At 41.5% G+C, this 14,447-nt stretch overlaps 1 protein-coding gene across 2 annotated transcripts in view; it reads left to right on the forward strand.

Annotated features, from left to right (window-relative positions):
* Positions 1-3,661: 3,661 nt before the first annotated feature.
* The window catches only part of SLIT3 (slit guidance ligand 3), a 488,520-nt gene continuing 477,734 nt past the window's right edge, over positions 3,662-14,447 (forward strand). Inside the window, exons 1-2 of one of the 2 annotated variants that reach the window (XM_065848802.2) lie at positions 3,662-4,149; positions 4,238-4,490. In XM_065848802.2, coding sequence (XP_065704874.1) covers positions 4,306-4,490 — 185 coding nt within the window. In that variant the 5' untranslated portion in view covers positions 3,662-4,149; positions 4,238-4,305. The remainder of the gene's footprint in view (positions 4,150-4,237; positions 4,491-14,447) is intronic. The other variant, XM_065848803.2, reaches the window with a different exon arrangement.

Below are 14,447 nucleotides of genomic sequence, written 5' to 3' on the forward strand. Positions count from 1 at the left end.
AGCTGACCAGGCCATGCCACAGTTCCTGTCGAACCCCAGGCAACTGTCTATTGTGCATGCAAAAAAGCAGGTTTGAGAGCCATCAGTATTACTGCACATGTGCAGGCCACATGGACAACACAAGGGCAGAGAGTCCCATGTTTCTCAGACATGTCACACTTGCTATGCTGTGTGTGTGCATGCACAACTGCCCAGGAAATCCCTGACAAGAAGTGTGGTGATATTATGCATACCACACCACGTAGTGTATCTTGAAATTAAGTCTAAACCACTCATTATGCTTGTGTGTTCTGTTAAGAGATTGGAAGTTCAAAATTGTCTGGAGAAGTAATTTTCTTTCACTTAACCTCTCCCCAAGCGGCTGCCATGATCTTTTGTTTGTCCACCCTGTCCCCCTGCTGCTCCCAGAGCTCTGTTCTCTACTATAAGAGGTGTGATGGGCACCACTGCAAGGTGGACCTACTGGTGGAGGTGGTGAGGATATCCATGGCAGGTTCAAGAGAGAAGGCACCTACAGAACTGCTTAAGTAGCAGCACTGTTTAAATGTAAATGTACTCTGAACATCTCTTCAGTAAATGTCCTTTCATACTCTGAGAAAAAAACAAAACTACTTTTTTCATACTTGAAAACAAAAGTTAAGTTCTATTAAATAGCTTCCAAATTGATTCAAAGATGTTCTAAAATACAAGAAGCTACTCATTTTCTAAGAATTGTATTTCTTACTGTGGAAGCAGCAGGCAAGATTTAAATCCCTGCTGAGTAGACAGCACACCTTTGATAATGATCTTGTTTGTAGGGAGTTTTATTATACATATATGGAAATGTTGGAGGTTTTTAATACTTCAGGAAATGGTATGGATAAAACCTGTCTGGCTTTAGATGGCTTCATAAAAATAACTTGTTTAAATTAGTATAAATACAAACAAGAAACACTGTATAGATGCAGATTATTCCATAATCTGTTTCATGTAACACAAGCTGTGCTGACCGCTGCCAAATCCATACTCAGATGAATAGTGACTCGTTTGCCAGCTACCAGCAATTGCCAGGAGCCAGAAGCTCTAGTAGGTGTATTAAAAAAAATACAGCAGAGTCAACAGTCAGCTTCACTGTGGCATGGCTTGGGAATATGTGATCATCTCCTTTTAAGAGCTATTTTAACTGGAATGTAGGAAAACAAGCCTCTTTAGTTCTTACCATAATTGTGTTTCAAGGATTGAGTTGACTTTTGGCTTATCTATTTTTTTTTTTCCCCTGCCACTTTGTCTGGTTCACTTGTCCTTTTCACTTGTCCTTTTCAGGGAAATTTTGTTGTGAAAGATCAGCAGTGGAGCATGGAATATGCTGACTGCTGTGGATTACAGTGTTGGAGGGGTTTTAGGGAGGTTTTTTCAGCATCTCTTAGAATTTGAAGTTAATCACAGCAAAGCATTACTAACTGAAAAAAAACCCAAACATCAGGCTGTGACATTTGTGTTACTTACAATAATATTTATTTGGTATCCAACAGCTTCTGTAGGTTAGGGGTGTGTGCCTCTCATGTCTTTGTAGCTGGGAAGATGTTTGCTAGTAAACTAGGAAGGAAAAACAAATCGTTTTTGGAATGATGTTGCTGGGCTGCCAAGGAAATTTTGGTTCCAACTAAAGTGTTTTCTCTGCTTGAATGAGCTAAGGATGCATATCTTCAGTCTGTGTGAAGGAGACTTCAGAATTTTCAGTGTACTTTGTCTTCCCAAGCAGTGCGATTTCTGTCTTGTCTGGCCTGAACCAGCTGTTCCTTGTACAAGAGCTGGTCTCATGTAGGCTCACACTTGATTGAGGGTGCTTGCCTCAGAATAGATAGTGATGAGTGTCAATGACGTGCCTGGAGCTGCCTGTGCTTTTGCCCTCTCAAGAGGGTAAAGGAGAGGGATACGGTTCAAGCTCCTGCAGTTATCATCGCTGCTTTGGGTACTGTAGGGCTGGAGAGGGGGCTGTTGGGGCTTTGCTCCTAACTTTATTGGTTAATCCTGGAAGTTAAAGTAATTTTCCTCTGCCTTTTGCATTTTGGTTCATTTGGGTATCCATACGGAACTACATACACCTTCTCAAATGTTGGGCTTCTGTAGATGCGAGAGAGGTGGGAGAACAGTATTTTCTAATCTTTTCTGAAGCAGCATAAAGCAGCCTCTTAAAGGGGTGACAGCTGAGTCCCTCCGTGCATTTTCAAACCTTGTCATTTGTCACTGAGCCGTCTGGCATTGAATACTGCAAGATAAGGACCACTTAACTGAGCTTTGAGTCTAGTCATGTTAGTGGTCCAATTTTAAGTCTTGACCAAAATGCTTTCCACATAAAAAATGAAATTGCTTATGTAAATCTCCTATAAAATGGGAAAATCACTTCATTGCTTTTTCAGGGAGGAGAGGTGAAGGTTAACCTGTGGTTGTGTATGTGCTCTTCAGCAAATATGTTTTCACAGGGAAATGCTCTAGAGCAGGCGTGTCAAACTCACTTTCACTGAGGGCCACATCAGCCTCGTGGCTGCCTTCAAAGGACTGAATGGAATTTTAGGACTATATAAACGGAACTACTCCTACAGTAGGAGTAGTTACCTTTATACAGTGAAACATGAAAACAACTTTGACACCCCTGCTCTACAGCCTGTTAATGGGTTAAGACATACCTTAGGATCACAGAACCATCTAAGAGTTGGGTTGAAGGGACCTTTGAAGCTCACCCAGTGCCATCCCTGCCATAAGCAGGGACATCTTCACCAGCTCAGCTTGCCCAGAGCCCCATCCAGCCTGGCCTGGGATGTCTGCAAGGCTGGGGAATCCATCACCTCTCTGGGCACCCTGGGCTGGTGTTTTACTACCTTCGTGGTAAAAAAATTTCTTCCTTATATCTAGCCTATATCTCCTGTCTTTTAGTTTAAAGCTGTTTCCCTTTCTGCTATTGCAACAGGCTGTGGTCAAGAGTCTGTGCCCAAACATAAAGCAGTACCTTCTTCTATGTCTCCCAGAACTCACAATTGTTACATGTTAACAAATGTTCAGAGTGTGCAGCGTTTTTTGTACCTTTTCAGTACTTTAGGTAAAATGTTTTGAGCCTTAAACTCATGTAATTACCGTCGCTCTTTTTTCAACAAAATGTTGCTGAAGTTCTACATGGCACTGAACTTTCGAGCTGGAAGCACAGCCGCTCGAGCAGTGGGGTGCAGAGCTGCTCGGGGCAGCCCCGGCGCTGGGAGCGGGAGCTGAACCGTCCTCCTGCCGCCACCAGAGGGTACTCGGGGAGTGGAAACGCGGGGAACAAAATGAGGTGAAATTCTCCTCGGAGGGGGGAAACTTGATCCCGGCTCACGGAGCGCCGGGCGGGGGTTCCCGTGCTCCAGCCCGCACATTCCTTTCCGAAACCCGAACCGGGGGAAGGGGGCGGGCTCGCCCCTATACTGGGCACCGCGGAGCCGAGCGGCACCCGCGGCCCGGCCGCGCCATCGGACTGGGGAAGGGACTGCGGGACGCGGCGGGCCCGGGCGGCCCCGCTCCACCGGGGGCGCCCCGAAACTTTCACCCTCCCTCCGCTCCAAAAGTTGAGCAGTTTCGTGACGTCAGGGCCCGCGCAGCCAATGGGCGCTGCGGGTGATATTTTGGGGAGGGCGGGGGGAGGGGTGGCACGGTGCCGCGGGCGCTCGCCCGGCTGCCATGCACAGTGAATGGAGAGCGGGCGGCCGGCGAGCGCAGCGCCGGCGGGGAGCGCAGCCACCTCCGGCCACACCGGCGCCTCTCGCCGCCTCCCGGTCTCGGCTCCCCCGGTGCGGGCCCGCGGCAGCAGCAGCCGAGGGGCGGGAGGCAGCGCCTGAAGAGCTCGCAGCGGGGTGGCTTTGAATTGCCAGCCATCTCCTCCGCGGGTTACCTGCCCGGCCCAGGTGGGGCGATGCAGAGCGGAGGAGGCTGCTTTGGAGATTGCCGCGGCTTCTGATGGATGTTTTGTGTGTGTTTACCTCCGCTCCCGGTTTCTCTTTCATCTGAGGACGCATCTGGCTCAAGCTCTGTTAAACTATCTGCCTTCTGGTACCCTTCGCAGATAACAGAAAGAAACCTGAGCCCGAAAGGCAACTCCCCACCTTCTTCCACCTAACGTAACCTTTTCAGGCGCCTTTGAAGGTTGGCTGGTGCTCCGGCGGTGATGGCAGTGGTGGGTTCCCTTGGGCTGCACTAAGAGCCTCTTGTTTTCTTTTCCCTTTCTTCTTAGAGGCGTTTCATCTTTAAGGGCCGGCTGCTTGCACGCACTTTTATACCCACCGAAGCGATCGAGAAACCATGTTGTCTGGTGGAAGAAGTGCGTTTCTGTGCCTTGGAATGGTCTTGAGCTTTTGGAGCTCCGCGAGTTGGATGCCTGTTGGAGGATGCCCACATAAATGTACATGTATTGCTTCCAACGTGGATTGTCATGGACTAGGACTCAAAACTGTACCGAGGGATATTCCCAGGAATGCAGAGAGACTGTAAGTAAAAACTGTTAAGGGCTCCTCAAGTGCTTGTAGAAGCACCTGGGATGAGTTTCTTAGCACCTGCCTATCAGTGCAAAGAGCATCCTAACACCGGTTTCAGTAATCAAACACAGGTTAATGTTTTCAGGAGAGAAGGGGAGAAGCTTTTTAGAAGTCACAGATATTTTGCTGTTGTTCTTGTTTTTCTTAAAAAAAAAAAATCATTTTAAGAGTTTGCCTTTTCAGTTTCACTTACGATCTGATTGGGTTTTGCAGTGATTCGCAATGGAGTTGAGAGCTCTCCCTGTGGTGCTCCCAGCAATAATAATTGTCAATGCAAACACCCATTTAATATGCAATTAGAAACCTGGTTGTTTTCACCTGGTTGCTGGTAGCAGCTTCTCCTTATTTCTTAGCATGGTGACTTCATCATCATGGAAAAATCGACTGCTGCCATAAATCCCTCAAAATGGATAGGAAGTAGCATTAAAGCAGCATCTAATTTCTGTCTTGAACTGCTGTGGAGAAACTGGTTATTTAGTTTTTAGTCTACTTCAGGGTTTATAATAGTAGTGTAACATTGTGGAGTGCTTCCAACCTTGGCACAGGAGAATGTGATGAATGTGTTCATAGTAAATCTTCTGTATCATAAGTTTTCAGCATTTTTTTACTTTTTTTACTTAACGAGTTTCTAAGAAGAAAGCTGAAAGCAAACTTCAGTTCTCTGATAGAGCTCTGGCACTCGCTTGGTGTAGGGGACGGCATCTCTGATGTTGCTTAATGCAGAGCATATGGCATATTTCAGCAAATGCCCGGTGCTGCTAGATAGGAAGATGTCCAGACCGGAATGTTAAACAGAGCTTCGGCGCGGCTCTGCGCTGGGCTCCGCAGATGACCTCGGCAAAGTGTAGTTAGTTGTGCCTAATGTGGATTAGCTGATAATTTAAAATGTTTTTGAACTTGTAAGCAAATGCTGTAGATTGCATGGCCTGCCTCCCAATTTTATTTCCTTCTGGGTCAGAGAGTTCAGGAAACTTCAAACTCTCAAGCAATTTTTCCTTTAAGAATGAAAGCTAGATGAGGTTACTAAGCAAACAAAGTTTTTGTGCTGAGTCCTCTTAAAGGCTAAGTTCTGTCCCAGAATGAAATTTTATAGCATCCTTAAATGTTTATAAATGCTTTTTTCTAGTGCTGAGACCTCTTAAAAGATAGTAATACGCCAGTTTCTGTTTCTTACTAGATTATTCCACCATCTTTAATGTTTTGTGGCCATATCAGCCTTCCTTTTAACCCCAGCTGTGTGAACAATAGTTTTCAGGTGGCAGTGTTATAGCAAGCTTAACTTCTATGCACGAAACTGTGGATGCTTGAAAATTAATGGGTAGCAACCTGGCAATTTGGAGATAAAAAAAATTCCCCAAACAAACAAAATCCACACCCAAGACAAACAAAAACAAAAACCCACACCCAGACAAAACATCCCCTAAGTAAACAAAGCAACAAACTCCACCACAAACCACTCCTGAAGTAGATACCAGCCCAAGTCTGTGTGATAACACAGATGTCATTGCTGAGGTGTGTTTGTGTGGCTTAAGGGTTGAGAGCTAAAATCACACTTTTGAGTTGCCGGTTAAAAGGATTCACAAGAGCGATGTCAGTTGGCTACCTGAGAAGGATTTAAAAGTGTTGATTTGCTATTGCCTAAATTTTAGGGGGATTGAATTAATTCTGTTCCTGTGTTTCATTTGTGAGAACATGCTTATTAGAGATGTTACCTCTCCTTGCCTTCTGTAAGAGGCCAAGCCAAAAGAGTTTCTTGGCATTCTAAGCATTAAAAAGAATGAAGGACAGCGTAATCACTGGGCTATTGGTCCTGATAGGTGTTACAGATTTAGATTTTAGATTAATGGCTGTATGAAGAACAGCAATAGCTATTTCACAACATTTGGTTTGAATATTTAACCTCAGATTTAGTACTGACAAATAGGAAATGTAGCAGTATTGGATGTTCTGTTTTCTTTTTAAAGTAGCTTATTATTTGAGCATTCAGTGACTTTAACCTTGTGGAAATAGCATACAGAGGATTGCAGAGTAACATATTATTCCATATTTTTAAATACTGTCTTCGCTTCTATTAGGTCACGATAAGCTTTTCACTGCTTTTGTGATGTTCACTGTCATCTTCGTTATGACTGTGTTTTAAAGCTTCTATAAACTCTTTCAAACCTAGATTGCTACTGATTACACTAACTTGATTTTTCCAATGTAAGCAGTAGAGAAAAGAAGACTTTATGTTCTCCTGGGTCTGAATTCTGGTCATAGGTGAAACATCAGTCAGCCACTGCCTATATCAGAGTCATTTTTTTTTCCCTATGGTCCCTGGCAACCTGTAACTGTTTATGACATAACACTGGGTTGATGTGTAGTTTTTAACTAGTTTGTTTCATTTGTAAATAAAACCAAATTGATTATATCTGAAATTACAAAGATATTTTTAATCTCAGAGAAATATTTATATGTTGGGAAAATATTTTTAATAAGTTTCTTGATGGCCACACACCGAGTGACTTTTTAGACTTACACTATGAAAAGGTCTTTACTTCTGTGTTCTTTTGAGCTACAAATTCTGCATATGTGTTCAAGCTGGGAACTTTTTACTTGAATTAATAAGAGATCTAATGGCACCACTTAAAATATTTTGCCACTAAGCTTTTAGAGTTATGCTTGTACAACTGTCATAGAATGGCTAGTGGAGCCAAGTTAAATATTATTTACATTTGTGTTAATATGAAACCCCAGGAAAACTGAAAATGTAATATTAAGGAAAAAATTGAAAATCTCTTTAGGGGGGAAAAAAAATCTCTCATTGAGCAGCTCTGTTAAAATAACTGGTGATCATCTCCTACTCTGAGAAATGGGCATCTAGAGCTTTGATTACTGATTCTTTATGAGAAATGTGATGCATACTTTTTTAATGTATTTTTTGCGTGCTTTGGAGGTGTAGTTTTTGTAGGGAGTTGTACTTTTGATTTGTTGTGAGAGGAATCCACAGGTTAACGAGACATCGCAGAAATGGGGTTGTAAAACTAGCCTAAGCTTTTTCTTTTTACGCAGATTCATCTTTAATAGTAGCTTTACAAATATAGCAAGAAGTACTAGGTTTGTTTTGTAGTTTACCTTGTTATTACATTCTATGACAGCCTAATTGTGTGGTATAGATTGAAGCTTTTGCTCAATTAGGTTTCGTGAAGAGGTGAAAGGAGGTGAACGGTGTGTACTACACAAAGAAGTGATTCAGTCTGGAGAAGATAAGTCATGGAACAAATATTTGTCACTTCCAAGGAGTAACTTCCATTTACCTTTGTTCTAGAGAAGGAATCCTCAGAGAGGGAAGAGACATGAAATTAAGTCTAAGGCTTTTCCCCAAATTGCAAGATGTGATGCTCCACAGAGGACCTTGTACATGAGCAGGCTGATATAGCTGACCTTGTGGCTTCTCGTTAGTATTTACTGAGCTGTTCTACATTTGTTAAATAGCTTAGTGTACTAAAAAAAAAAAAAAAAGGAGTTCATAGACTTTTTGTGTTGCGGATAAATCTAATAATGTAATGGTTAACTTTTGGGGGTGGGCACAGTGATTCTTAAGCTACGCAATTGGTGTTTTGTGCTAGTAAAGAACCAGAAGTTAAGGGTTAGAAACTAAGAATATGTAAATACAACCATAAGAAACTCGCATCTTTTATCCTTTTGAAAGGTGCTTTAGGAGTGCTTCATCAAACTTCTGTGATTAGAGTTTGTTTAGCAGCACTTCAGTTCTTCTATGTGGTTCTCGATTTCTGTAGTTTTCTTCAGTGGAAATGTTTTCTATATATGTAAAATATTATACATGTGGCTTTTGATAACACTTAATAATGCTGATAGTTAGGTTTAGTTTGAGATGCTGTGTAAATGCAGTGAGCAGATCAAAGCCACCTGCCTGCCTGACAGTTGTGTTCCTTGGCTCTGAAAGGACCAAGTGATAGGGAGGAACTGCTCGAGTCTTCTGGGTCACTATCTGCTTTCTCTTTGAACACGAAGCACAAGCCTTTGTGTCCTTCCTTCTATTCACGTATAGTTCTCTCCCTGTCTATTACCAGCACATTATATATGTATACAGGCTTCTTCGCAGAGTTTAGCCATGTTTGAATTCTTGATGAATTTATGCTTGGTAGCTTAGAATCGTGTTTAATTGATAGCTTTCCTGTGCTAATCATTGTTTTGTCTTTTACTTTGAAGACTTCTTTACCTTGCTAAATTGATAAAGCTTGCAAGACTAATCTGTTCTGTGCTTTGTCTGAGTAGCTAAATTGAGTGTGTCCACATTTAGGTGCAATTTAGTAGCTTAGTCATCTGCTTACTCTGGAGTTTTCATGTGGTCTGGGGTTTCTGTTATACAAATATATTATTATGGTGTTTTTGGCCTAGGTGCATGTAGCTGCTGAAGTTGCACTGGCTTGTAATAAGTCTCCAACTTCCTCAATTTTGTCTCCAAATTAAATCTCAGCTCCTGTCTTGAATGCTTCCATATTACTGCAGAAGGCAATGTTAAACACATGCAAATATAATTATACTGACTCTTGCATTAATATTCTGTTTTTCTAGAGTTGTTCCCACTAGGCATTACCACTCGTTTGTGTAGTAATAGTCTCCAAAACCTTGCATGGAATCTCCTTTTTCTGCCTTTTCTTTGCCCCCCCCCCCTGCTTCCTTGGTCATGTGTCAATAACTAGACCTATGTGGCTTTTGCTTCGAAGGGCGTGTTCTCAGAGGTGCAGAGGTGCTCATCCTGGGAAAACATCACTGAGTTGCTTAACTTAATTTGGACACTTCTCTTTACTAACATGATGCTGACTACTTGCACTTGACTGGCCATTGACATGCGCTTGTCTAGGATCGGAGTTTTACAATATTAAATTTGTTACCTTGTTTTGGAATGATTGAACCAGGAAGGAGGATGAAATTAGCTCAACGGAAGCAAATAGTGACCATTTTCATGTTGTCTGTATTTGTTTGCACAAATTTCATCAGTTTTTGACATCAGAAGAACCAGAGTACTTACTGCAGAATTCTAACACATTCCTCTGAGACCGTTCACTTATTATCCATATTCTTACTTTTGCAGCTGAGTATTGATTCGTGCAAAAGAATTAGGTGAAAGTTTCCCTTCTAAACAACAGCTCTTGTCTTTTAGGAAGTCCTAAAAGATGAGTGTTGCCTTTTTCCCCCCCTTGGATTTGTGTCTGTAAGTTTGGGGATATGTGTACCCAAGTCAGTGTAGCTTACCTGTATAGATAAATCATGAGGCAAAAATAAGTAACTCCTAATGTTTTTATTTGTACAGTAATCTGTATAAAATCCTACAGTTGTACACTCTGTCACTTGTACGTTGATTGCTATGAAGTCATTTGGCCTTCATTGTGAGTACTGTCTGTAATCTTTCGGAACATCACTGCTGAGCATTTTTATATATTATTTTTTAATATTTTTTTTTACTTCAACTATTTCCACTTAAGTTTAAAACCAAAATATCCTGTCCTGTGTGGACATGAATGTCTGATATGATTTATTGTCTGCATTTCAGTAGTATATAAGCTATTCCTCAGCTTCCACAGAGCAGAAAGAAGATGGTTTTCCCACAAAAGTCTCACAAGACGCTTGGGGAGTTGTAAGGATGATAGAGGAAAAGTACTTGGCTCTAATAGGGATATTCAGTGAGTAAGTTTCAGACACCATATGTTAAGAATTAAGCGTGTTTACTGGAGACACTGTTCAGAGGACTGAAATGAGGATGTGTTCCCCTGCAGAAACTAACAGCTCAAGTGACTGGAAGCTTAATTTTCCTTCAACTCTTGATATAGTTCTTGTGGTGCCCACAGTGCTTGATTTCCCTTGGCTGTCTGTTGCTGCAGCTGACCTTTTAAAATGGAAAGCTTTTTGTCTGCTGCTGGTCTAGTGGGATCCATTTCAGTTTGATTAGAAGGTATAATTATTCCTGAACAAAGATGGAGAGTAGAAGCCATTGCTTAATATTGTAGTTGTGTTGGCTCGCACTTGATTCATTAGAAATTAATGGAAAACGGTTCTGCTTCAAGTTCAGAGTTGCAATTTGTAAGCATCCTTTCCTAGTCACAGCTGTGTTGCTCTTTATTTTCCACATATTGCACCTGCCTAAGTACGGTGTGATATTCAGATAAATTTTCCAAAGACTGAACTTGAATTGAGCTCTCTTTCAGCTTTGGCTGAGGACTGCAGTTGACCACTCAAGTCATTTTTCAAGTCAATGAAATTATTTGTGGGTTTTAAAAAGGTATCTGATTAAGAAGTAAATTGCCACCTCTCCCCGCCCTGTAATTCCTGATTTCCTATATATTTTTATATTTTACCTTACTTGCCTCTCCAATTTAAACCTACCTAATATAACTAAGTCTTACTATTGAAGTAGCATAACTAGCTGTTCCCAATTTGGAATGATTGTGAGCTTGCAAGTTCTGCAGCCTCTTTTGTCTTTACTACAGCCTCATAAGGCTGGAGGCTCTTTTAAAGCGTTTGTGATTAAAGGGATGATTCTTCCTTTCCAAGTTAACCTGATGAACTCAAATGCTTTATATGAAATGCAGGTCTGCTGCAGGACTTTGGTCTCACTGTAAGCTTCAGTCTGCCTTGTAATACTATAACTACTGAATTCTCTCAAATCTTGTATTAACCTCAAGAAGAGGCGGTGGAATGTTCTTCATAAGTAACCTAGTACCTCTTAGTTCTTTCACCTGTTTGCACTCTGCAGCTACAGACAGATACTGGAGCACATAAAGAATTTCTGTGGCTCAGTATTGAAACTCATTTCACCAGTGGCCAGTCTGGTGTGGCTGGGAAGAAGGTGGGACTGGGAGCAGATGTGCTTCTCCAGGGCTGGCAGAACATGTAGTAGTTTTAAGTAGTAGTAAGTTTCTAACTTCAGGTGAGGAAGGAAGGAGTCAAGATAACTTTGGGGAGAAAAGCTAGAGTGAACTTCAAATGGCGAAGATTTCTGAAGAAAGACAATGTCAGCGATGTCACAGAGAATGACTAGAAGTAATGTGTGGCCAAGATCTCTCCAGATGATTGTCTGTCTGTATGTCCCTGTTACAAGGATGTATAGATGAGTGGTGGTGTTCAGTGTTATCATCTTAGAGGTAGATTTTGTCCTGTCCTTTTGTTGAAGTCTGTGAGTCAGGGAGGTAGAATGTGCCTCCTGCCCTTGGCTCCTTCCTGCTCCTTGGGTGACAGGGAGTTTCTATTAATTCCTCTTGATTCGAGTGCATCATTGTAGCATTGTACGGATTCTGGCTTGGGGCTGCTGTCTTCACTCCCTTTTATGTTCCTTAACAGGTTTTGCTTGCCCGTTTAAAGCCGTATCAATTTGACTCTTTTCTTTGTTTTTACATAATCTTCAGGCTAAGAAAGGGGTGGGTTCTAGTAATATTCTAGTGGCCCAAGCTGTTCTGTTTCCACTATTTTTTAAGTCTTTTCTCCAGAGATCCATAATACTCTGTTTTCCAATCTGTTTCCAATGTTGCCCAGTCAGATGTATAATTTAAAATCTTGAATGGCTCTCAGGAATTCCCAGAACTTGTTCTTCCCCACTGAGAAATGGCCTTGTAAGCAACTGACAGTATTTTCTAATGGTGCTAAATACATAGAAGATCTATCTACCTATTTACATAAGGAGGATGGGTCTGTGATCTTGTACTCAGAGTAAATTTGAGATAAGTTGAGGGCCACATCTGTAGAAAAAGTTTGATGCTGTTTTTTACCTCTCTGCTAGTTATTTTCAGCTTTTTTTTCCTACTTCAGCTGAATCTGGTCTGTCAGTTGTATCTGTCAGAATAAATTTGTCTTGTATTTCGGTTTTACACCATCTGTTTGGCTGCAATATATGCTTTTAATCCTATGATTGATAGATTTCTGGAACTTTTAATTAGATTTTTACCTTTCTGGATGTGAGTTGCTTCTTTTTCTGAGACCTTGATTTAATTTTGTTCCTCAGGTAGAAATAATTTTAACCAATGGCTGTATTCTTTCCTCTGTTGTCACCGATGAAGGGGCATGTTCAATAAGCATCAGCTCACTTAAAATGAGGAAGAAAGCTCAGTGGTTTAAAGCTGGTCTCTTCTTGACTTTCCATCAAGCAATCTGCAAAACCTATTTGAAATTTACTTCTAAATTTATTTCAGAATTGTGTTGCTCACCACAACTCACTTTCACCTTTCCTGGAAGCTTGCAGTGCTGTTGCAGGAATTACTTTGGAACTCTTGTGTCAAAGGGACTTCTTGTGAGAGCCCTCTGTTCTCTGTTCCGCAGACAGATCAGCATGACTGCCCTCGACCGCAGTTGCGGGGTGAAGTATCAACCTTGTAGAAGTACTATCAGGTTACTAATGAAGACACAAGCAGCTATTAAAAGTATTTAGAGTCCAAGCAGCGCTGATGATTTTGGGAGATACTGCTCTTATCATTGATACCTCACTGGTGGCTGTGTGGACCTCTGTTCGTTCCAGGTGGAGGTGTGAGGCTTTTAGCAGGGATGCTGTTTAGGAGTTTCAGTAGAGATGCTTGAACCCTCCTCTGTTGTGTCAGAATGCTGTAGTACATCATGCTGTAACTGTACATACAGGCAATTGCCCGAAAGAACAAGATAAATCACTTGCCTGTAATTTTCCAGAATATTTTCTGTGTGTGGCTTCGCAGTTGTTCCTGTCTACATTGCCAGAGACTGGTGGTTCTGTTTCAACCAGGGCTCCATGTAAGTGGAGTGCTAAGCTGCTCTGGAGGTGGATGATTTGGAGATCAGTAACCCATTTTAGTAGCCTGTGAACATGCTTGTAGATGTGGGGTGTGGTGGTCAGTACTGTTTTATCTGTTTGTGTTCATCCCTTCACCCTTTTGTCTTTGAAAGCCCTTTGGCGCTTTCTTGTGCAATGCTTAACATGATGAAATCTTGAGCTATTGTCAGGGTGCTCCTAGGCACAATAACAAATGGTAATCAGTTTCATATTAGTGCATCTGAGGTTCTGATCTCCAAAATCACAGCACTGTACAGTGCAGGTTTTATTGTCTGGCATCTAACTCTTAATTTGCCAAGAGCTCGGATCTGTCAAGGTTGGAGGGGGAAGGCAAGAGGATGTGAATGACCATTCTCATGAAATCTTTCGAAAGATAAGCATTTAACTATTACGAAAATACCCTGATAAAGGCAGATGTGGAGGTGCATTCTTTTGCATACTAATAGTTAGAGGACTGTTTATTAATCCTTGTTTTTGCAGTTGGTCTTTTTTTCTTTTATTGCAGTGACTGGTAAGGAATGCATTAGTTGACTTGTACAAAATAAGTATTTTGATAGATTGTGAGGTATTACTGGTGCATGTTGTTATGGGACCCCAGTAAATAGCCTTGACAGTTCCAAAAGATAGGGCCTGTGAGTTGTGAGCGTTATGCAGTTTCACAGGTCTTACTAGAACTATGTATTTTCAGTCAGCTCAGCCAAACTGTCCTGCTGTATTTTTTTCACTGACATTTTCTCTACTGAATAATGAGCACTTCTTCAGATAGTTTAGCAGCTTTTAAAGTTGCAGAGGTATCGCTTGTCTGGCAAAAATGGTTATTAGCATTAGCAGTAGATATAGTTTCATCTATTACATAATACTGACTTAATACAACAACTTGACTTGGAAGAGCTTTTTCCATGAAAAAAACTTGCCCCAAAGTCGAAAAGATCCAATCTCCTAACTTCAGTTATTCTTGAGAGAATCCAAAAACCTCATCCGAAAATGGAAGACATTTTCCTAGGATTCTGTGGTCATGTTCCTTGGGACGTGCTGTCTTGTAAAAGATGGATGACCAAAGAAATTCTCAATTGTTACCCAGAGCTCTGTGTAAGAATATAATTTAGATTTATATT

Source organism: Patagioenas fasciata, chromosome 14 (genome assembly GCF_037038585.1).
Source record: "Patagioenas fasciata isolate bPatFas1 chromosome 14, bPatFas1.hap1, whole genome shotgun sequence".
NCBI lineage: Eukaryota > Metazoa > Chordata > Aves > Columbiformes > Columbidae > Patagioenas > Patagioenas fasciata.